Genomic DNA, 25914 nt, shown 5'->3' with positions numbered 1-25914 from the left:
AGTAAAATTAATTTTATTCTTAAGTGAATTAAAATAATAAATTTTAATAAAGATATTATTTTTAAATTTTATATAAAATATTTATTAATCATATTTTATTAAATAAAATAATATTTAATAAATAAAATTAATTTTATAAATTTTATTAAAGTGCAGTCTAAGTTTTATTAATTAATATTATTATTAACTTATTATAGTTATTAATTTGAAATTTTAAAAGTTTCAGAGATGATGTAAATCTTAAAAGTGCTATAGGTGCATCATATGTCTTTAACAAGCCTATAATAACCACTTCTTTAGAACATTAAAAAGTTGGACAAACTGTTATATAGAAGATTTACTGAATGATGCAAAATTAGGTTAAATGGATTATACTTCACTCAAAAATCAGAAGTCTACTAAAATCTAAGTGAAAAGAGCTATTACATTTTGGATTATTCACTGCAATGCATTGTGGTATTTGCGAAGTTATTATTATCTCTACTGGTATAAGTTAACTGAGTGCCAGACACCCACTAGCATACTGCTGAAATTTACAGTTCCTAATGAAATCTGTCAATGGTGAATTATGGAAAGGCTCAATAAGCATCTCATACTCTTTCCACCATTGCATAAAACTGCTACCTTTCAAGAAAATTTCAGAAGACACTGCATATTTCTTGATTTGTTCCATAACATAAACCTCAAATTCCATCAGTTTCTGCCTCAAACACAGTCTCTCTGAGATCATACCAACATCAGCTGTCTTCAATGTTTTGCACCATTGCCGGGCTTCTTCGACATGAGCCCAAAAGCAAGAATCATCCGTTAGAATAACATCCACATTTTGTTTCTTGGTATCGATCCGAAATCTGCTTTGTTTCTCGTCTTCTTCAAGCCATTGCTCTAACTTGATATAATGATGTGATCTGCCATTAGTCACATAGTTGCTTCCACCATCTCTGTAGTAGTCAGCTATGTCGAGTGGCTCGACCATTCTCCGATAGGTTGTACCAGCATACAACCACCGTGATCGGAGGTAAACCAGTTGTTTCTGAGGTTTCCTCTCGTTTTGTGCAACGACTTCTTTCCAGTAGTTTGTGAGGAACTTCTTGTGCTTGATGATATCGCGATCCCGTCGACTGAGTTGCTTCTTGTAACAATCATAGTAACCTGTTTCATTAGCCTTAGCAACTTTCTTATACCATTCTAGTTCAGCCATTTTTATTTTTATGACATTTAATTTCTTTGCAGGGTCAAATGCTTTTCCCTTGTTGAACATACATATCTCTTCCAATTCCTCCAGTTTCTTGATCAACAGCTACTCCAATTCAATGCAAGTTCAGATCATAGACAGTATGTCACTCGGACTAGCATATACATAATAAATAAAGATATGCATGAAGATCGAAACAAGTTTGTATGCATGAAGATCGAAACAAGTTTGATCTACCTGTTCATTTCGGATTCTAATTGCTTCTATTTGCAAAGTTGTTCCAGCTCGAAGTGAATTCAGAATTGGTTCATTAACCTGTGAGATACCTTTCCGGACTATCATCGACTCGAGTTGTTCAATAATCCTGCTGTAAACATTAATTGTCCATTCTTCATTACCGGTATCTTCCGTTTCTACTGCCATTAGTAGCTCAGAGACAGCTTCAGGGTTATCAGACCAAGTACATCCATCTTCACAACATAAAAGAAATGTACCAAAAGGCTTATAATCATCAGGTTTTGAATCTAAATCCATGGAGTTAAGATCATGGGGAGCAATGAAAAGTCTTGGAATGGAATCTTTGCTTGTTGCAGCAACATGGAGGAAACAAGAATTCCATGCAGGATGTTGTGAAATGGCTTGTTGAAACCCTTTATCACCGACTAGCGGTGAGCCAAACGTGAGACAAAGGGGTCGTTTAGCCAACGATATATCGAGGCTTTCGAGCAGCCATAAGGTGAAGAGTGAAGCAACTGATCCTCCTAAAGAATGTCCAGTTACAATTAAGCTATTGGAATTCCTTCCACACTGCATCAATTAGAGATAATAACTTGGAAATAATTAAAGCCTAGAATAGATGGCAAAACTTTGATTTATGATCATGTAGTTCCTCTACAGCAGATTAATATTAACAGTCAACTTGCAAGACTTATAAAATTGAACTTATAACCAGTAAAAGTACCTCTGTATTATAAAATTGAACTTGCATTTTGGTCCCTCTACTCAAAAAATGAGTAAATAGTCTCGTAACATCAGATCAAGCAATAAATAGTCATTCTATTAAAAATTTCATCCATTTCTACTGTTAAAAATTAGTCAATCAGCAACTCAGTTTTTAATAGTAAATGGATGAAGTTTTTAACAAAAATGACCGGTCTATTTTTTATCTAAATATAGGAATTAATTTAACCATGTTTGAGTAAAAGAGGCAAAATGCAATCTAATTTTTCATAAAAAGGTTTCCATAGTACTTTTTGCAACTTATAACATGCTAGCTAGATTGCCTCTTGATTTTTCTTGAAGTACATGGATATGGATACGGAGATATGGCCTTTAAGCGGAAAATTTAGAAAAATATAACCAATTTAAGAAGGACTATATAGAGCAAGAATTAAGGAATTAGAACGACACTAACCTCAGCTTTCAGTTGCAAGAGCTCATGAAAGTGATCAGCAAAGAGAGCAATCGCTGCTTTATGAATAGAGAAAGAGTTGCCATTGTTGCAGAGGAATTCAAAGACTGGAAAACTCTCCTTAAAAGCTGTAGAAGAAACCAGTTGTTTTGAATCTTGAAGATGAGATTTGGTACAAATAGGAGAAGTGTTGAAAACAAGGATGTTAATATTAGCTTGTTGATAAGCTTTCCATTTTATTGATAACCCCAAATTTTGGAGCTCATTTAGATTGAATCCACCATAACAGTCTAAGATTCTAGCCCATGAAAGTTTGAGCAACCCAGAGCTGACCACGAAATTAGCAACCTCTAATCCACTGCAGAATCTGTAGTTTCAGAACACAAAATAAAGTTAAACAATCCATCAAAAACACAAGGAAAAAATAGGAATGAAAATTTAGTTACAATTGGTTCATCTTGCTTGCCATTGACTTGATCCTTGCTTAGTATAATGGGAAGAGAGACCTTTATTTGAGTGAGTAAATAAAATAATCATATTATATTAACTGAAGTCTACGGGTCTTGTCCTTTTGGGGTTTTCGTGGTCAAAGTTGAGCAGCTTCCTGGATGTTAAGTCCGGTAAAATGGCAATGTCCCCATCAACGAAAATGCTATGAAATTAGTCTGCAGTAAACGTTTGTTTTTCCATTCTAGTTTCTTTTGAGGGTCATAGTTTTGATCCCAACACTTTTTCTTGTATGCACAAATAAGTTTTAGTTTGATGTGCTTTATGGTCTTCCAGTTCAATTTTTATTTTTAAAATAAAAAATTGAATTTGACTTTGGTGTTGTTTGGTAGAGATGCAGCAGTAAAAGTGTTATAGAAGTTTATGTATTTAGATTCAAATTGTATTTTACTCTTTTATTTATAAAAATGAGTAAATTTTATAAGTTAGATAAAAAACAATTCGATTCCTACTATTGAAAGTGTCATCTTATTTTATTATTAAAATTAACATAACTAGCAAAAACTATAAAGTTATACGTCACAGAAATTTCAGTACATATAACAACAAAATACAATTCAATTTTAATATAATAAACTCCATAATATTCTAAATATTAAATGTTGAAGTTGGTTGAGATGAATTTTATTCTTAATCATAATATAAAATAAATCAAATTCATTATTTCTTTTAAACGAATCTTTAAATTTCAGGTGTCCCCATGTGAGCACTTTCACACGGTCTGCTTTATGAATTCAAAGATTCCAAATTTTCTGGCCACATTAGTTTCAACCAAAAATATCTGTTTAATGATGCAATATTTAATATAAAAATAAAGTGTTACAATTTCAAATTTCATAAATTATAATTATAAATTACTTTTTACTGGTTCGACTATTACCTGTTCTAACATACTAAACGGACCAGATAAACCATAGTTCTTGCTGACACAGTTCAATTGGTTCATGTTTAAAACAATATAAGTGTCATGAAACTCTTTATACTTAAACGGCTTCACTATCACAAGCTAACTTCAATTTCGAAAAAAAAATGATTCAATATCAATGAATGGGAAGAACTTGGAAAATCCCATGAATCTTATTTTCTCAAAGCTAACAGCAAGCATATTGTGAAATGGAAGAAACAAAATTTTCATCCATGGCTGATGAACCAAAGGCCTCGAAAGCCATAGAACCTGAGAAACTAAATGCTTTTACCTTGCAAATAAATTTGGCTAGCTAATTATAATGCTAATGAGTTCTGGTTTCTTGTGAATCACATTACTTTTCGGGAATCTCGACTCCCTGATCTGATTTCGATGTCTTTTGTGTATATATTTGTGAGAGCAAAAAGTAGCAGCACAAACACAACTTGGGCACTCATGATTCCGAAATGGCTAATGCTATTACCAATTTCCATCCAGCTCCCCGTGTTCTTCACCTGTTGAAAACCCGATTACCAAACCAGTGAGGCCCTCAGGAAATAACTATAACCACAGGTGATTTCACATAATTTCCTTACTTTCAAGCAAAGCAAGGTTCAAAAATGGCTAAAATATCAATCAATAGAATCGGCTACGCCAAACTTTATTTCTGAAAAAGTTTAATACCAGAAAGAAGAAGTGGATTGTCATCACGTCTGAACAGAGAATAACGAGGAAGTAGCATCCTATCCTTGGAACTTCAAGTAGTTTGGTTATTGCACTGAATGCACATCTGTGTTTCTCAAAGAACAAACAGAACCATGTTTATAGTTAACTACTATATTCCAGCATATATCGATATGAACTTGCATTCTTTACTAGTGACATTGTTGTATAAGTTTAACTTAAAATGGGAAACCGAGACTAAATATGTCACCTTAACCGATGATCATCTTTATAGCAGATTAAAGACGATTCACTCATTCGGTGTTTCAGGGAGTTTTGAAACCACGATGAAGTTTCTAAAGCTAAGGTGCAATAGTTAATGAAACTTCATAAAAATGTGATTGAATGTATTAATAGCCCATAGATGCAAAAGTCGCATAGCATCATGGCTAAAAACTGATGGTCAAGCCAGTTTCGTTGAAGCATGATTGATCATTCTAACATTTCTTTTAAAATCAAAAAACTTACATAACAAGCAGGAATGGTATGAATAACTTGAAGATGAGGAGTGCTGCCATCAGAAAAGGCTGCAATTGGAAGTAATTCAGTTTGGCTTACAAGAAGAAACAGTAAAAGATGTATAGGTAGTTTAACCGTTACTTACACTAAAAACAGTGATGAACCTGTAGACTGATGAAATCTCGAAACTAGCAATACTTGCGAAATTTCCCGTCCCAAAGAAGGCCACGTTAAATAAGACCATCTACCAAAGACAGTTCATCAGCACTATGTAAATTACAAACCATAAAATCCTCTAGACTAAGCAAATCTATGTTGCTCCAACTCTTTATTTTTCTTTAAGTATCCATGTTTATGACTTGTGTCTGATATATGGGTACAGGGACACAACCTCTAAGACCCTCTATATATATAAAAAATAAATAAAAAAACTTGACCATACCCATGTCAAATACATATCATAGTCAACACTCACACACAAGTATGAGTAACATAAACTGCCTATAGCAATCAGCTCCTTAAAAGAAATACGGAAGAACAATAAAACAGATAGAGAAAGATGACTTACAAAGGTTAAAGGTATTCTCATATCAGACAGCTGCAAATACCTAGTATCATTTTCAAGGAAGGCATGTTCCCCCAAGTTCTTTCCAGAAGCAGAAGATTTGTTCACCTTATGCACATAGAGAAGCGAGTTTTCAAATAGTATCCATGCAATTAGCACAAGACCAAGTGCACCATAGAAGACAGCTTCATATCTGCACGGATTTGAAAACAAAGGGCAATAAATCATAACATGCCTCAATTGAGCATTATGATGACATAAGTTTAAGATGAGATCTACCCAATAGATAATAGAAGGAATGGTGGTGCAAAACCAAGAAATATAGAATTGAGCCTGGACAAGAGGCCATTTTCTGAAAACAATGGGAGAATCATCGAGAAACCTGAAAAAAAAACAAATATTTTAGGGACACAATTGATGGAAGATAATGTAAGCTTTTACTAATGCATGATTCAATGTAATTTGTGTCGTTATGACTTAAGAGTCAGCAGTTTCAACTTGCGATATTATATAACCAGCGGCCATTGGCAAGCACAAGATCTATGGAAGAGGAGTGAAGCCCTCAATAGACGTATATGTGGGTGCATGTTACTCCGACTCTTTAATGTTGGAGTACTCATGTATGTCCAATACCCATGTTTGATGCATATCCGGACATGAGGTACAAGGATATAACCCTCCCAATACACAAAAAAAAGAAAAACATGAAAGAAAAAATTGAACATACCTGTGTCGGGCACATGCCTACACACTTGAGTCCAAGTAACACATGAAGATTATATATACTACAAAAGCCACGGTTTTTCGTTTTGGGAATTTAACAAAAATCAATTGTTTTCAGTAGCTACAGCCATTTAATCAAATGCCCATATACATCATATGCACAAGTTTGACGTGGAAACAACATTTGACCAAGAATGAGGTAGCATTTTGATGTATTTCAAACAGAAATTAAGAAACATAAAATTAGCATCAGAATGTGAGGAAGATGGTTTTAAAAGTCTCCAATTCAGGTTAAGAAACATAGTTTCTTTTGTACATCATAAAGGTTCAATGCCTTAAAGACAGCTCCACTGAAGAGCCTGAAAAAATAGCGAAAACAGAAGACTATAAAAGTATACCAGCAATGAACCAGTTCATCAACTGATGTATTGTGTGTAGTTCTTGCTTCTCTGTTCTGTGAGATGTAGATAAAAACACCATTACCGATGATAATCCAACGAAAAGAGCCTGATTTCAAGTAGTAAGAAAGCAGTTACTTTCAATTGTGTTAACAATATACACAAGCTTATCATTCCAGCAAAAGGTAGAGAGATATGTTGCCTACCTGTAATTGAAAGAGCATAGGGAACCTGGGTTTTCTCTTTTCATGATTACAAATGCCAAACCAGAATCTATTCACACCAGCTTTTAGGTCAAGCCACTGTCCAGTTAATCCTATTACAATAACCATCACTCCACTTGCATTTCTGCACACGTTCATGAGGCACAAATATAACCAATTAAAACATTGTAGATGATAGAATTATGTAAAGGGAACTGATACTATAATTTTCCATCAGTCTAAGGAATTAAACTTATCAACAAACAATAATTTTTAGAAACCTTAACTTTTGGGAATGATAGAGGTTAGAATATGTTTGTATTTCTATTGTCGAACCATTTCACCTATCTTTAAATAAAAGGAAAAATCACGATAAAGGAGGAACAAGGAAGGCAACTCACACCAACTTATTATTATCAGGAATTTCAGCAGGCATTAAAGTAAATAGAGACAAGAACCAACAAGTGAGACAAACAAAAACTGGAATTCCAGATCTCCATGGAATTGATTTGTAAAGATATATAGAAGCTATGGCTCCGACTATGAGGAAGCACCAAGTGTAGAGTTTTCTCTCAGTGAAGCTATGCACCTGTACAAGGTACAATAAAACACGGTTTAGAACATTAAAATATCACTTAAATAATCACAAAAACAACAGGATGTTGTACTAGCATACCAGAAGCTCAAGAATGATCACTGAGACCACACCAAGGGCCAGAAGTTTAATGACATAGTCGGATGTTCTCCCACATAAGTATCTCCAAAGTGCTTTTATAAACTTATATTCATTTAGTATTTGCGTCCAGAGAAATATCGTCATGGCAAAGTATGCATGGTAAAGTGGAGGGGAGTGCTCCAGAAATAGCAGAACACTGACTACTGCCATAAACAAACAGCCACAAAGCTGAGCCTGCCATATAGGATGATATATGTGAGAATGTAGCATCTAACTGGAAGAAACAAATAATTTATTCCCTATCCAGAAAATGCTCATTTGATGAAAAATAATACAAAAATGAGCAAGGAAAGCAAACAAACATGATATAAATATTGTAAACTAAGCATAATTGAAAAAAAGTTTGTGTCTGCAAAGAAACTAGGAGCACAACTAATAGAACCAAGTAGTTCTTGTCAGCTTTGAAGTATAAGGTAATTTTTTAAGAAACTAATTTACCACAAGGCATTTTGGCTTCAAACTTCATAAAACTCATGAAAAACATTTCCATTTGTTTTCCTTTTTTTTTTTCCCTCTGTCGTTAAAAGTAAGTTTAAAAGAGATTAAGCTTACATAGACATTACTTTTCCTGTATTAGATTTCTCGTGAACGGCTTCCTCCTTTCTAAATATATCTCCTGGCAATAAAGTATAAGCTTGCAGAACATGAAGAACAAGAAAGACCATCCAACCGATATATCCAAGAGTAATCGTGGCCATCAGCATCAGCAAATCATAAGTTTGAAAATAATGAAGTCCCTTCAGTGCCAAGCTTCTTAGATTTTCTGATAGCTGCATGGCAGCTTTATAGTCTCTAGCACTTAGCAATTCCTCAATTTGATTCAACATAGAGAAGTAAGACGCAAGTGGCTTGAAAGGCTTGAAAAACAGTGAATGTGATTGCTTTATTTCTAAGTTTGTCAAGGAAAAGAGTTACAGAATGCCAATCCATAATCCAGTAACACCTTCCACATTTTAACACGGAATCAAACAGAATATCCAATAATTGAATAAAAAACATGTAGATAAGAAGTAATAAGATTTCAGTTGGCCAAAATCAGGTAAATGTTTAAAAAAGTTACAAAGGGTATTTCTGAGTGAAAACATGAAACACAACATTCTGGTCAACAAATCTAAGTCCAAACTTCATGAGGAACAAAAGCTTCATGAGGAACAAAACTTAAAGATAGACAATGATCTTATGTTGTAATATAAAATCTTTTCAAGGAATTATGGAAAACAAATTAAGTACCGTACTGCATTGAACTAAAACTAGTTTATGAAAAGGATACGTGATTTGCGCAGAAACTGGTTCAGAATCTGTTTTGTGTTAGCTAGCACAGCTTCAACTTCTTCCTCCTGAACATTAAATAGTGAATATTTTTCATCAGTTTTCTATGCATTTATTGCAATGAAAACTTGTTTAGCCGCACCAAAATACCTAATTAGTTGATCTCCATCAGAGTATAAAATAGCCCATCCTAAGTTCATAATAGATCTCAAAATAAGCATTCTAATGAAAAATATTCAGACTCGCCTCTTTCATGTCAACATAACCAAGAGGTAAATTCCCGACTGAATTGACTGGACAAGGCAAACCAAGAAGAGTTGACTGCCACAAAAAGTAAGGAGCATCAGTTCAGTTGGGGGTTAAACATGTTTCAAAGAAATACTTTAAACAGGATTTTTTTTTTTTATCAACATTAAACAACCATGAGCGGTGCAATATCAGCTTGATTGACATCAACTCTTTCGATGCCATCAAGGTCCCATTCTTTAGGTGTTGGCGCGTCATGCAAATGTTGATCAATAAAACGAAGAACATGATCCGAGTGATCTTTTGCAGTGACTGGCCTGGGATGTTTTACGCCTGCTCCCCATACAACTAGAGGGGTATCAGTGTTTGAAGGATGCCCATCCCCATGACTTCCTAGTAATCAAAAGCTAATCATGTCAGAATCTGTAATTAGAAACGATCAAAGAAAACAAATAGAACTAGAGGAAGAAAGATAAAGTAGAAAACTAGTTTTGGTCTTGTAAAAAGTTACATGTTACAATGGACAAGGCATGGCCTAGTGGTAGACACACCTTACTACCTTACTTCCAAGGAGATCTCGAGCATAGGGGTCATATCAAAAGATTTTCAGTCATACAACCTAGAGCAAGATAACAAAAGTAAATAAGGTGAAGTATATAAAAGAGTTCCCCAACCTTTGTCGCTCATTCCATGATCAGCTGTGAAGATATATGATGTACGATTGTCCTTGTAGTAATTCTCAAGAAGACTATAAACACGTTCAGCAATATGATCAACAACCTTTACATTGTTGAGATAAATAGATGAAAAGGGACGATGTGCATGACCATTTGAATCACAACCAAGTAGATGCAGAAATACAACAAGATTATCTTGTTCAAGTAACCTTTTCAACTTTGGGTCTTCATTAGACCTATTCAGCAGGCTCTGAAATTGATCAAAAGACCATTCATCCAAAAAGGATGCATCTGCATTTACATCAATTGAAATAAGCATCGAACAAGAGTGAAAATCATAAAGATGAAATACAATCATTAGTAAGCATCATAATACAAGGATTTCAAGAAAGCCAAATATATAGATTGCTAATACAATTTAGTTGTAAACCTTGAAAGGTATCAACATATAAAGCATGTTCATATCAATGTAATCTAATTGGAATAGAAATAAACAAGGTATGATTGGAAGCAAAGAAGCAGTATCCAAAATTACTAGCAGAGGTATTTAATTAATAGTTCAAAAAAGAACAGTTTGATGAGAACCCTCTTTTTATTTTTTTTTTTCATTTTAAGCTTCTTTCTTTTCTTTGAGAACGATTTCATAATTTATAAGAGAAATTTGCCTTTCACAGAATTTTAAGCAGACCAGTAGCGAAGTCTTCAAACTCGTGGGGATATGTAGCCCAAGTGCTGTGCGGCAAAGCACCACAAAATATTGGAACAATATCTGGACTACCATAAGAAATTGTATGCCGGCTCCGATTAAAAACCGAATCAAATTCAACTGGATTAGCTTTCCATCCTGCAATCAAATGGAAAAGCTTAACAAAGGGGAAAATTTGTTGGTCGATTCCACCAAGGTGATGTAACAATGCTTAAAACATTAACCTTTTGTAACTGCACTAGGGTCCTCATAGAAACCAGCAATTATAGCAACATGTCCAGGCCTTGACTCTGTTGGAGGCCGAGCATGAGATACTCCCCATCGACCTTGATTCTTAATCACATTTCTTAAAAAGGGTGCTCTGAAATTCCCTTCCAAATCTGGCTCGAAAAATTTATCAGCACGTAAACCATCCGCTGCAATGATATGGTTTTACCAAAACGTAGCAATTAGTAATTACACTAAACATTAAAAAATGAGTAATCATTTCAGGAAAATGAAATGTTTCAAACATTAAACTGTAGATGCATCACAATAATCATGAACAGCCCATCATTGAGTTCTCCATTTTTCATATAAAAAGCTTAGCCTTTTAGTACAAAGCTAAAATAACTAACATACCCAAAAGGTTCTTTGTTTCTATTTAGCAGAATTGCCAGATTTGCATCAAACTCAACAAGCCATTTCTCACTATCAATCTTATTCAACAAAACCAAGGGGGGTTGAACCCTAAAAAGAGAAGAAAGGTGGGTTTACCAACAAGAAGAACAAGGCGTTTAGCAGGAGGAGAGAAGCGAGGGGAGACAAGATCCATGCCATGAACAATGGGGGTCTTGAAGTAGATGTCGAAGATGCTTAACATGTAAACGGCATGGAGGATGACACCAAGTATAACCAGCCATGTTTCTCTTCTTTTAACCCATTGTCGTCTCCTGGGTATGCTTGATTTGCCTAGCTTCGAATCTCTGTTACCCAAGATCCCATCTACATCCATCTTTTTCGTTACTTTGGTTTCTCTGTTGTAACCCAAAATTACTTGGTCTCACCTCTCTATAAACTCTTGCAAGAAAACCAACAAGAAACATAACTATTACATCTTTATTTTTTCATTTTCATTTGTACAAGAAAAATACTAAAATAGTTTTTTTATTGGAAAATTAACTTTTAATACATCAAAATATATTGTTTTAGGTGAGGTATAATAAAAATAAAGTTAACTTTTAGTATTTAAAAACATCATTTATTATTTAAGAGAGCCGACATTTTTAAAGCTTATATAATTTTGCAAATAAAATCTTTTATTTGAAATTAAATAACAATTGAAAAATAATTTTAAAATATGTTGATTTTGTTATAAATTGGACTTATTTGATTTTTTAAAATAGTATAAGAATTAAATTGATGGATTAATTAGATATAGTCTCAATAATTAGTGAATCTTTCAGTAAACTTTAATCTAACTAGATTTCGATATTAATAAAATTGTATCAATTTAATTCTACTCATCAGTGAAAACAAAGTGAATAGTTTGTGATTTCCTACTAAAATATATTTTATAGCTTTTATAATGTTTTAAGGATGTGTTTGGGCTTTTCATAGTAACTAAATGAAAATTTTTAATAAAATATAATTACATCATAATTTTCTGTCATGTTTAATTTTCTGTCATGTTTAATTTTCTGCCAATTAACTCTCTATCTTTGGTGCCAAAATTTGTCCTCCCTTGCTAATCTTTCATCGATATCTTTTTTGAGTTTTTCAATCTCCCCTTTTCTTTCCTCCCAATATTCTCGAATTCCTTCCCAACACCTTGGAATTTTAGAGCTTCCAATTTCTCCATGATCCATCCATGTCCCAAGTCCTCTCCCAAATTCTTTCATTCTTCATTTATGATATTCTCACATTCATTGCTAGATTGAAATTGGAAGGTCTTTTCTCCATTTTCATTCTTATGATCCCAGCCTATAGCACCATTTGCCAACCCTATACTACAGTGGAAGAGGATACTCCACTTAACATTTCCAAGGATGCCATCTAATTTCTCATTTATAAATTCGTCCCCCTCAGATACTAATATCCTCACCAATGCAATACCAAGTACTTATCAAGCATTTCATCAAATCTCAAAGGTCAAATTCTACCATTAGACCTTGTACTTTGAGTAAATTATAGATTTAGTACATGTACTTTTAGAATTTAAAAATTTTAATCCTAACCAAATAATAACTATTAAGGTTATTTTTAAAATTTGATGTGTCAAAACATATTATCACATATTGGCCAAATTAGAGTTAAAAGTACTAAACCCACAATTTATACAAAGTACAAGGTCTAATAGTAAAATTTGACCAATCCCAAACCTCAACTCATCCTTCATTCTAAGGACACCCAAATAATTTTCATTTTAAGTCTTCCAAGGCTCTATTTGTTGAGGGTTCGATGGATTATTTGATGCTAAGAGCCTAAGAAATATCTTCCAAGGATGATATGCCTAGAATTAAAACACAGTCATATTTATGCTACTCAGATTTATTATTTATTTCTCAATGTTTAAATGTAAACATATATTAGGCTTACATTCTGCTTAGAACATAAAATTTCATTAACGAGAACAAAAGGGAACTTAATATATACTACTTATTTATCTTCAGTTATATGTTTAATTAAAACTATTTGACAAGTTCATAGCTTCTAGGATTACAAACGAAGACACTACAAGAAATCCATCCATTTCCTCTCTTCTCACAGAACTTATTACTGCAAGCTTTTCAGCTATTACAATATGAAAAACACATACTCAAGAAGTGTCGTTTTTTGGGGGCTTTGGTTGGGTTTTTCAAGGACATTTGTGCTTGTTGCGGTGGGTTCTCATATCAGTGTAACATTTGCCACACATTTCTCTGTTGCCATATGTCCCTGGTGGGACACATTTGCATCTGTCACAGCATGTCATGCAAGCTCTCAAGCATAGGTTAGTCCTCGAGTGTAATTTGCACCTTTGTCCACATAATGGGATGCAATCTGCCAACAAAGTTGTCCAACAGGTTGTTGTCAGAAAGATAACAGATAAGTTCCTTGAGTTTTGGTAAGTAAAAAAATGATGTTTTCTTTACCCTTTTTTGTCCTAACAGGCGGCAATGGTGGACTTGGTGGCTTGTAAGGCGGTGCTGGAGTTGTTGGTGGCTTAACTGGAGGTGTAGGAACTGGGGGCTTATATGGGGGAGTTGGTGCTTTAGTTGGGGGTGCTGGAGCAGGTGTTGGGGGCTTATATGGGGGTGTAGGGGCCTTGACTGGAGGTGCCGGTGCGGGAGTAGGGGGTTTATATGGGGGAGTAGGAGCCTTGGTTGGTGGTGCTGGTGCTGGGGGCTTATATGGTGGAGTAGGAGCCTTGGTTGGTGGCGCAGGAGCTGGTGGTTTATATGGTGGAGTGGGGGCCTTGGTTGGTGGTTTATATGGTGGAGTGGGGGCCTTGGTTGGGGGTTTATATGGTGGAGTGGGGGCCTTGGTTGGGGGTGCTGGAGTTGGGGCCTTGTACGGCGGTGCCGGAGTGGTGGGAGACTTAACGGGTGGAGCAGGAATAGGTGCCTTCACTGGAACAGGAGCAGCATACTTAATCTGAACAGTGATATGCAACAAATTTAGCAAAGTTCCATTTACAGACTATGGTCTTATGCACCACAATGGCTAACAGCATTCAGTATGAAAAAATACAAGAAAGACATTATCCAATAAAAATAAAAATAAAACAAGAATCAGATTGTTTCAAAAGAACCAAGTTTTAAATTGTTACAACCTAGACAAGACAAAACAGTAAAATAAATGTTTGAAAAATCACCTCAGTCTTCTCTCCCACTTCATTGGAAGCAACCTACAAAAAAAAAAAAGAGAGAGAGAGAGTTGGATAAACATCAAGAACTAAAAACTCTGTGGTTAAGTCAAAAGATGAGAAAGGAAGTAGTCATACTGTTGTTGAGACGAGCAGAAAAGTGGCCAATAGTAACAGCAGCAGAGCTTTGAAAGCCATTGGTGAGAGCTCACACTACCCCTTGGTGCATTGGTCAGACACTGGGTTGTGGTTTAAATAGAGATTGCAGCTGCTATTTACTTGGTCCAATAAATGCTACTTGCCAGCTTCACCAGATCACTGACGCCTTAGTTAAAGAAGGTATTTGGTAATTAAATTGAGTTAAAATTCAAATTTTATTTAAAAAACATTAAAGTTTTTATTTTATTCAATTCAATCCAACCACCCTTGTTAATTTAAAAGTTAGCCCTCTGCCCAAGGACTGTGTCTGCTAAAGTGGTGCTTTATCAAATAAAACACAGCCATTTCATATCAATATTTAATTAACCGACACACAAAATCCGACCATTCGAGACTTCGGGTCATAAGCTTGCCTGATTATGTTTAAGATTATATAATATGATATCCATGTATTTACTAACTTGAATGAAGTGGAAGTTCATTTATTTCTCAGATTAAATTTAAAATGTGGAGTTAAAATTTTAAAAAGTTTTATCCGAATATTATTTAGTTAGGATATAATTAGGTTTATCTGTCGTAAAATGGATATAGACACTTATAAATATACGAATAAAAAGATGTTAAATTTTTTAAATTTTATATTAAGTAAATTAATTCCTCTAAAAAGACTGAAACAATTTAATCTCTACCAATTTAAAAATGAGTACTTAGAGACAATTAATGACATCATTAAAGTTTTTCATCATTCAAAAACTGAAGTTAATTTTCAAAGTTTAAACATCTTCTTTATATATATATATATATATATATATATATATATATATAAAAGATAATTATATATTTAAAATTAGGATCAATTTGATAGAATCAGTAAATATTGAAAGCTTAATTTATTATTATATCAATAAAAAATTATGTACAATTAATGAAACACATTATTTATCATGATTGATTATTTTGATTTTTGTGAGAGATCAATTTAGGGTTTTTACATTAATAATATGAAAACAATTAATTATGAAAATGGGGCAAAAAGCAAACTATTCATGATAATAGATTATTTTAAATAGTAAAATGCGGTGTTGTCAATGTATTAGTCGACACCACCTCTAAAAATAATATTTTAATAAAAATAAATAAAATAACAATTAAATAATAATATCTTAATTTCAAAAGGAGTGGTATCCAGTATTTTAATTTCAAAAGGAGTGCCGCCAAACAAGTAGCGATACCTTTTTCACATGTACTTTGTTTTTGTATTTTATACATTTTTAAATAAACTTTATTTTTTAGTTTTATAAATTTGTTTTATTTAATAAAAAGCTAATTTTTTTCAATTTCATTTGCTAATTTTTTCAATTTCATACTTTTTTAATATTTAAAATAACGACTAAATTGGTAAAAAATTTGGATTTATTATTTGAAATTTCTATTATTTTAGGAACTGTACCACTTAACCTAGGACTTAAGTTTTACTTTTATATAATATGCATGATATTTAATTTATTTTTCTTAAATTTTGAAATATGGATTTTATATAAAATAATATTTTTATTGACTTTTAGAGATTACCATCCATAACATCCGTTAACATTGTTAAAGAATTGGTAAGTGCCTTCGTATCAATAATAGGATTTCATATTTATGGATTATTGCAATTTAACAATAATCTTTCATCCGATTAATCAATCTTTTACGGTTGCTTGTCGAATTCTTGAAAATCTTGGCAAATCTTGATTCAATTGTTAATTCAAGCATATTTTCCGTTGAAAGACAGAATCTAGGTGAATTGGATTGAGATCGAACGTGAGGAAAATCTATCAAACCCTCGCTGAAAGGTGTGTATTCTTTTACAATTAAATCAGAGCAAATCGTATCTAGAAATAAGGCCACACGAATGGACGACACAACCCTCCACACGACTATGTACCCTGAAAACCCTAGTGTAGTTCGTAAACCACACAGCTTGCCACACGACTGTGCCTTCCTTGTAGCTTAATTTTGCAATTTCCACACGACCACAGTCTGCTACAATTTTGCCTAAAATTTTATGTTATGTTTATTTTAGTCCCTGTTTGATCCCTGAATTGTTCCTAAAAGTTTTCGTGCACTTAATTGATCCTTGAAATAGTGTTTATAAGGAAATCTATAATTTATATTTTCAAATTACTATTGTTATAACGTGTTTACTGATATTGCTTAACTGAATCATTATAGTGCTATGAATAAACATGTGAAATTAATCATGTCTACTTTCAAATTGTTATTGATAAATTGTAAGTGTTAATACTGTTATCGCCCCCGCTAAATACATGATGAACATGTCTATTGCTAGTGTTGAACGGAATAAGTGTTAAGCATGCCTATGGATGTTTGCGTTATTATGTTATAAAGTATGTCATATTGCATTGCATGGGGCAGGATGATTTATACGGAGGAAGAGTGACAGTTTAATAATCTGTAAAGAAGTGGTGACTTGTCCACAAACCAAGTGGCAATTTGTTTAATTTGTAAATATGTTGTGCACCCACAACAAGTGACAGTAACTGCAAATACGTGGTTTGATCTCGAACCAAGTGGCAGCTTGTCTGTAAATGTTTTTATCTAAAAATATTAGTGGTCCTCTACTCATAATTTTTACAAACCTAGTGTCAGTTTTTACCTACAATTACGTTGTATATTCACAACAAGTGACAATTTATTTGCAAATCAACAGTGGTTCATCCACAACCCGCAGTGATATGATATATGAGTTTTTAGGAACTCACAAGTGAGGTGTGTAGCGGAGTTGGGTAGGACTCCTTCTGACAAATTGAGATTGCACTGCCATTGATTAGCATATGCATAAAAAACTGTGATTTCTAAGATAATGTAGTGAAGTGATGATATGAAAAATCGTCAATTTGAAGTGCTTTATGATTGTGATTATTCTCAAAATTATTAAAATTGTAACACCCCGAACCTGAGACCGTCGCCGGTGTCGGACACGAGGGGTTAACAAGCCAAAACCACTTATGGCACCGACCAATTTGACATTCCCAGGCAAGCTGGAAAACTGCGTCGCTGTCGCCTTAAAAAGCATATCTCGAGTTTCACAACTCGGAAACTGATTCCGTAACTTTTCCCTGAATTTAGACTCATATATCCATCCATGGATTTATTTTTAGGATTTTTGGTCGGGCCAATTGGTACAGTTTATTAGTTAAAGTCACCCATGTTACAGGGGTCGACTACACTGACCTTCGCGCTTTACAACTTGAATATCTCTCTGTACAGGGTTTCAATACTGATGCCGTTTGATTCTAATGAAACTAGACTCAAAAAGGAATCTGGACATATAAGGCATGACTTCTAATTCATTCTGGATAATTTATGGTAAATTTTCAAAGTCGCGACAGGGGACCCAGAAACCGTTCTGGCCCTGCCTCACGAGAACTTTAATATCTCTCGGTATACTATTCATATGATCGTTTCGTTACTTTCATATGAAAATAGACTCGTCAAGGTTCGATCGCATAATTTATTCACTATTTAACACCATTCCTACAAATTTTGGTGATTTTTCACATCCACGTCACTGCAGCTGGCAGCCTCTGTTTTTAAGGTAGGCTTTACCTATATTGTAGTTCCCATGGACCAACTATAGTCTAGTCATACTTAGGTCCACATATGATCATATTTAGCCATTCCAATGGCTGATCATGTGACCAACTCTCTCATTCCAAACCATAATCACATCATGAAACCAAATATAATTACAAACCACATATGGTCAAATTCCATACTCCACTTTTACGAACCATTTTCGCATGGCCGCACACATATACATCACAAAGTACTTAAAAACAACCGAGGGTAGTCCTATACATGCCATATCCAAAACTCAACTAAAGGAGTACCAAAAAGGGCTTTGATAGTGTGGTTGACTTCAACTTCTATGATCCCGAATCCGATTGCTAACGAGCAAAATCTATAAACAGAGAAACAAAGAAACGGAGTAAGCAATTTATGCTTAGTAAGTTTCAAGCCATAATATACACACAACCAAAGCATAGCATTCAAGTAGCTAAACAATAATTCATATGCACAATTTCTCAAAGACATGCTTACTTCACAATCCCAACTCTTATATTCATACACTAATAACGGCTTAGTCAAGGCCGATAACTCATTTATCATTGGAGCGAATACGCACATACACTTACTCATAGTGTGCAAAGCACACACGAAACGTACCTTGTTGTTGGGGATTTCACAAGCGTATTAACTGAAAATTTTTACAGCAAGTTCAAAGTTCTCGAATCACATACCTTCGGAGTTTATCCGGATATAGCTACTCGTTCAAACACCTTCGGGACATAGCCCGGTTATGATAACCCGCACAAATGCCTTCGGGACTTAACCCGGATATCACAACTCGCACAATTGCCTTCGGAGTTTATCCCGGATATCATAGCTAGCACAATTGCCTTCGGGCTTAGCCCGGATATCACAACTCGCACAATTGCCTTCGGGCTTAGCCCGGATATCACAATTCGCACATTCATACCCATCTTTGTTTCAATTTCATAACAAACTTTTGTGCACAATTTACTTAATCAAGAATATCATTTCGGCTCAATGGCCACATACAAGGGCACAATTTCGATTGCTTATTACTTCATTCAATCGAATCAAAATCTAAGTTTCGATACTCGAAAACTTACCTCGGACGTGGTCGAATGATTTCGACGGCTATTCGACGACTTTTTCCTTCCCTTTATCGGATTTAGCTCCCCTTTGCTCTTGAGCTTAATTTAACAAATAAATTGGTTTTATCATTTGAGCATCGAAAGAGGAATTCAAGATACCTAGCCAATATATATACTCATTAGGCATCAAAGTCGCATATGTACGAAATCATGAATCGAACTCAACACATTAGTTAATATTCCTCTTAGCCGAATTTTCTAAGCCAAGAATAGGCATCAATATGCTTGCCTCTAACCGAATGCATGCACACCAATTTCCCCTCATGTGGCCGAACATACATGTCCATGTTGAGGCCAATTATACACTTAATACCACACAAAAACAGCATACATTTTACTACTAACGCATTACATATCGTAGCTCAATGCACATCTCTCATTTACTTCATAATCGAGACATCATCACAAGCAAATATACACCTCGAAATAGCATATATGTCACACCAATACATCCTGTGCAAACATATATATACATATAGGTGCAAGGCCGAATCTCAAGGTGCTCATAACCATCCAAAACACAAATTTTTACCAATCATATAACAAGCATAAATCATGCTCATGAACGCACCATGGCCGAATACATCACAACCATACCCCTTTCAACTTCGGTCATGGTTAAACAAAGAATTCAATGTCTTACTCAAGAATGCTAAAAGAAATTTCAAGAGTAGTCAATCCATCATTACATGCATCATCAACAAGCTTCACATTTAGCATGTAATGGCTTTAACACAATATCAACCTTGGCCAAATACCATTTTCATGGCATAACAAGGATTTGAACCATGGCTAACATGCACATCAAGTTAGCAACCAAAACAAGCATGAATCTCATGACACAACCTCAAACATACCTTAATCTTGATGCAAGTATAGCCAAATCTCCTTCTAGATCTCTTCTAAACAAAAAATGGAGCAAAAATCCCTCCTTCTTCCTTAGTTTTGGCTCAAAGAAAGGATGAACAAATTTTTTTCTTTCCTTCCTCTACAACTCACGGCAATGGGGGGAGATACCACACTCACACACATTTTTTTTTCATTCTTTTCTTACCCATACACTTTTGTTTATTATTTCTCCCTAATGCACCAACAAAACATGTTTCATGACATGTTTAGCCCATCCTCTCTTGCCATGGCCGGCCACCACCTATAAAAAGGGGGGTATTTGACATGCAAGTCCATTGTTTTGCATGCATGCTTTACTTAGTCATCACACATTTCCCTATCATACTTTCAAAGTTTACTACTAGGCCCTTTCTAGTGAAATTCACATTTATAACACTAAATCAAATCATAAAAAATGTCACACACAATTTAACACATATCATGGCATCAAAATAAATTTTAAATTATTTTTATGCCTCGGTTTTGTGGTCCCGAAACCACATCCCGACTAGGGTCAATTTTGGGCTGTCACAAAACCCATATGTTTTTCCTATTGTTTTGTTCTAGTTTTCTTGTGACCGAACTCACACTGAACTTCTTAAGCTCACTCCCCCTTTTTATTTCCATCTTTATAGATAACCTACCAAGTTAGGATGCAGACTCGGCATACTGAAGACTCGGTTTGGATTGTTTTTTTTTTTAAGAAGTATTTTGGATTTATTATTTGAAATTTCTATTATTTTAGGAATTGTACCACTTAATCTAAACTATGGCATGAGACTTAGGTTTTGATTTTATATAACATACATGACATTTAATTTATTTTTCTTAAAAATTGAAATATGGACTTTAATTAATTATGCGTGAAATATAGATTTTATTAAAACTAAGAAAATGTCACTTTTTTGCTGCTAAATTATAAATAAATTTTGAAGTATTGGTTGAATTGAAAATTAACTAAAATTTTCTTCTAGAGATAATGAAAGTTTAAATACGAATGTTTTGTAAAACTTCGATCATACTAGGTCATTTCAGTGGCCGATGTAATCTCTTGAATTGGGTCTAACGTTTAGGCCAGGTTGAAGAGGTCACATTTGGTGGTATCAGAGTCAAGTTTACAAAACTCGGACTGTGCAAATTCGAATGAGTCTGCATGCATGTATTGAAAAGCGGTATTTTGGGAAAATCATGCCATAAGTTTTTGAAAAATTAATTTTCTGAAGGAAATTAAATCCGAGACTTTGATGCCGGTCCTACTCTAGTTATTGTTACTTTTGAGACTTTAGATGAACTGAAATCCTTAGACTGCAGATATACTTTAGCTAATGCTTGAACTTTTATGTGAAAACTGTAGATATACTTTAGATCTTAAATTTTCGAGAATATAATGAACACTCAAGGTAGACATGGTAGGGGTAGACCGTGTAAGGCTACACTTGTAGAACCACCCACTTTTCAGAGAGAAAACCCAATCCTCGAGGAGGAATATAAAAATGAAAAAAAATATTTGGAGATTGTTTGTGAGAATTTATTTTATCTTAGATGCAAAATTGTGGGATATTCAATATGGTTTGGAGATTGCTTGATATAATATATGTTGATAATGACAATAGGAATGATCACAAATCAATAAAAAAGAAAAATAAGAACATATAGGTTTTTACGTGGAAAACCCTTATTGGGAAAAACTACGGCAGAGGAGGAGAAATTCACTAATATTGAAAAACCACAATATACTAAGTTTTCAACGATACACATTTTAAGGATTAAATAACTCTGTTATAATTAATGTCTAATAGAAGATGTATAGTCCTATACGGATTCAACTTGTGCGACATGGCCCATACTTCACCCCTACAGGTTCCCTATTTTGCCTCTCTATTTTATTTTTTCAACAAGTGAGTTGCACCTCGAACTTTTCAGACCAGATCAAATGATATTCGAGTCACCCAACTCTAACATTGCACTTGATAGAGGATTTGACAGATTGATTATTTTATCAAACAATCAAGAAGCTGTACAAGGTTTACAGGGCAGTGCTACAGAGGTGTCGCATTCCGCATTGGTTAAAAGAATAAAAAATGTTATTGGCTAAAATGGTGCATTAATCGATTTATCATTCTTCCATAAATTATAATAAAGTGGTTGATAATCTAACTAAAATGTCTGTTAGTAATAATAATGATATCCAACTATTCGAAACTCCTCCAAATAATCTTGGATGTAATTCTAAGTAGTTACTTGTAATATTTTTTTATTAGAAAAAATGGAGAGGAGAAATATAAAAATGAAAAAAAAAATGTTAGAAAATGAGTGAATGAGCTGAAAAGCTAAAAATGAGGTCACTTTCATGAGCTGAAAAGCTTCAAAAGGGAAAAGTGAGTTATTTTACTCATTGTACTACCATTTTTATTGATTGAGGATGAACGTGGATGCATTCTTTTACATAAAATATAGCATGTGTTTTCCCTATACCCTCATTTCCATTTAACCACATTTTCCAAAGTTTTCATATAATCGGGACCGACTATTTAATTTTTCATTACTCATATATGAAATAATTTTATCTAATTTCTCATATATTTATTATTTATTTTGACTGAAGAAAAAAAATCATATTTGTTTTATTTATATAGTTTTCATATTTTTATATTATATTAGTATAATAAAATAAAATAATTAAAATATAATAATTCTATTAAATTATAACACATCCATGATATGTGAATAAATTATGTAATAAAAAGTTTATATAATTAATAATTTATATAATTAATAAACAGTAATCTATTAATAGCATATTCCTCTTTGATCCAAATCCAATGGTTCTGGAACTTGACGGTATCGTGATGTGTGGTTTTTATTGGGAGGATTATTTTATTAATAAAACTATTTTTATTTAAATTTAATTATAAAATATAAAATATTTTTAATTTTTCAAATTTTTATTAAATTTTTGTATCATTTTGAAATTAAAAAATTTATTTGGTAGTAATATACATGAATCTAAATAATATTAACAATTAAATTTTTATTTTTAAATTTGAAAATATAAAATAACTAAATTCTTAAAATAAATCTAGAAAGACAAATTCAAATTTATGAAAAAATACAGGGACTCGAACCATATTTTAACCAAATTAGTACTATCAAACCGCAAGGGTCAAAATGAAAGATAAAAATGGAGTGGGATAAGGTAATGAAGATTGCTGGAAAAGATGGCATCCGATGCTTTATATTTGGTGCTTTATATTTGGTGAGAGGCTGACTCCGAAGAAGGGAACGAAGGAATAATGAATGGCACTTGTTTGGTAATGCGACAATAATCTATCAAATCTTCCTGTTTTAGGACCCTGTTCTCAGAACTTGCCTCTTGTGTGGATCTTAAGTTATTGCCAAATATTTTATATTTAAGGCCTTTTAACTTTTTTCAATGTGCAATGTGGTAATTTTAAAAAGCAAATGTTCGAGTTGATACATGTACTCCGCATCGTTTAAATTACATATTAACTTGACAACAATGAATAAATGAATATTGCATCTTATTATATGATTAAATTTGAGTTTTGAATATGATATTTTTATTTTTAAACAATACACGAAATTAGAAAGAACCCTAAGTCAACCTATAATTATTTTAAACTTTTTGGTACATTAATATTTGGCAAAACAATATAGGTGCCAAGTTCGATATTTTCTTTGTATATGTATCACATTACACATTTAATGAAAGTTTAAAAATTAACGGTTGGTAAAAGTATTATGAATGCCCTTATATTAAGAGTCAACATATATTTTGTTTTCTCTACTTAAAAATGAACAAATTGATCATTTTGTTTAAAAATTCATTCTTTTCTACTGTTCAAATGGTCAATGTATGTAATATGAAATACACGTGACATAACATGTATAGCTGTCCGATTATAATTCTATAGTAAAAATGAATGAAAATTTTAACTGAATTAACAAATTATTTTTTAATTTAATGTAGAAAATTAATTTATTTATTTTCAATAAATTTAACTCTTAATAAAAAATATCTATAAAATTTTTACCACCGACATTAACCTTGTATATAATGTTGTGAATGATTGACTGAAATTTTTAATTACCACTAAAAACAGTGTCTTGGTGTGGGCTCTCCTGCCATTGAAGCTAACTGCATTGGTAATGTGATGAAAGCTTATTTTTTAGGTTATTTTTTTTTAATATATATTAGTAATTTTATTTTGAATTTTAAAATTTTTATTTAAATTTAATTTTTTAAGATGAAAATATAATATTAAACTATTAGACAAACGATATATATGACATCACTGAAAATTATGATTATGATTGATGGTTAGATCCATACTTTTTCATTTTTCTACAATGATAAATATTATCTCAAACAGTGGGGAATGGTGTTCATAATGACCATGCTTTGCCCCACTTAAAAATTACAAATAATAAGACAAATGAGTACTAGAAACATCATTTGTACATGTCATGTGCCACATTTGAGGTCGAATCTACCACTTTTTTTTTTCTCTTTTTGCCACTTATCCTAATGAACCTGCATAGATGGCACCCATCTTTATCTTTACACTTTTATTAAACCCATATCTAAATCTAAATATAAAAATTAAAATAGTTCAATATATGCTAAATTACATCTTTCTCTTTTCGTATCAGTTGTATCAATCGGATTTTTATTTTTTTATAGTTTAATTTAAAGTATATTTTTGTACTTATTGATAAGTATTAATTTACTATATTAATTATTAAATTATCACTTAAAATTCACTGATAAAATTTTAAAATAAGTTTAATAATTTAATAATTTAAATAAATATTAATTTATTAATTAAGTTATAATTTTTTATCAAATGATCAAATAAAATTTACCCATTTATTAATGAATAATAATGATAATTTTCCTTAAACCAAAGAATTAAACATGGCCTTAGCATTAAATTACAAATGAAGACGTTGATGTGATATTTCAAAGAAATCCTACAGTATGTGTGCAGGAGGCAGAGGCTCTTATATTGAGAAGAGGCCAGCTTCATCGTTAATTCCTAGGTAAGTAGCTGCCAGCTACTACTTTGCTGTTCTGCTCCTGCTGCCAACTATCTATCTTCACTTTCTTCTCACTACGTTTCTATACCAAGGAAGACAAATTTGAATAAAATATCTTAGCTTTTTATTTTTAAATTTATATTTTTAAATATTTTAAAATAAATGAAAACTTAATATTGTCAATAAATATATTGAATTGGAATGTGAATGATATGTAAGTATTTAATTTATTTTTAAATTTAAATATTTTAAAATAATTTTAAAAAATTATTAAAATTATATAAAAATATAAAAATTATATAATTTTTTAAAATTAATTAAATACTGATATATCATTTACATGTCAATATAACTGTATATCATGTCAATAAAATTAAAAATATTAATTTTTTATTTATTTTATGACAATTTAGAGAAAATAAGATTAAAATAATTTTTAAATAGAAAAGATAAAAAATCATTAACTTGATATGAAATTCTGCAAATAGTCAAACCCTTCATTATGAA

At 32.7% G+C, this 25914-nt stretch overlaps 3 protein-coding genes across 3 annotated transcripts; all 3 read right to left on the bottom strand.

Annotated features, from left to right (window-relative positions):
- Nucleotides 1-375: 375 nt before the first annotated feature.
- LOC108488581 (senescence-associated carboxylesterase 101) lies at nt 376-3350 on the bottom strand. Its single transcript, XM_017792872.2, has 4 exons — nt 3053-3350; nt 2610-2973; nt 1433-2002; nt 376-1300 (listed from the first exon to the last, which is right to left on the bottom strand). The coding sequence occupies exons 1-4, from the start codon at nt 3073-3075 to the stop codon at nt 494-496; spliced, it is 1764 nt and encodes a 587-aa protein (XP_017648361.2). The 5' UTR covers nt 3076-3350; the 3' UTR covers nt 376-493.
- A 739-nt stretch (nt 3351-4089) lies between these two features.
- On the bottom strand, nt 4090-11854 carry LOC108458427 (uncharacterized). Its single transcript, XM_017757819.2, has 18 exons — nt 11479-11854; nt 10947-11138; nt 10705-10860; nt 10014-10307; nt 9515-9732; nt 9340-9414; nt 9095-9161; nt 8388-8713; nt 7765-7998; nt 7490-7677; nt 7092-7233; nt 6886-6994; nt 6044-6146; nt 5768-5957; nt 5345-5443; nt 5209-5267; nt 4702-4807; nt 4090-4532 (listed from the first exon to the last, which is right to left on the bottom strand). The coding sequence occupies exons 1-18, from the start codon at nt 11714-11716 to the stop codon at nt 4368-4370; spliced, it is 2961 nt and encodes a 986-aa protein (XP_017613308.1). The 5' UTR covers nt 11717-11854; the 3' UTR covers nt 4090-4367.
- Nucleotides 11855-13235: 1381 nt separating this feature from the next.
- On the bottom strand, nt 13236-14871 carry LOC108466302 (gibberellin-regulated protein 14). Its single transcript, XM_017766637.2, has 4 exons — nt 14687-14871; nt 14558-14590; nt 13836-14337; nt 13236-13743 (listed from the first exon to the last, which is right to left on the bottom strand). The coding sequence occupies exons 1-4, from the start codon at nt 14744-14746 to the stop codon at nt 13559-13561; spliced, it is 780 nt and encodes a 259-aa protein (XP_017622126.2). The 5' UTR covers nt 14747-14871; the 3' UTR covers nt 13236-13558.
- Between the last annotated feature and the right edge of the window lie 11043 nt (nt 14872-25914).

The sequence above is a fragment of the Gossypium arboreum genome, chromosome 7, assembly GCF_025698485.1.
Source record: "Gossypium arboreum isolate Shixiya-1 chromosome 7, ASM2569848v2, whole genome shotgun sequence".
NCBI lineage: Eukaryota > Viridiplantae > Streptophyta > Magnoliopsida > Malvales > Malvaceae > Gossypium > Gossypium arboreum.
This window is presented reverse-complemented; position numbering and strand designations above follow the sequence as displayed.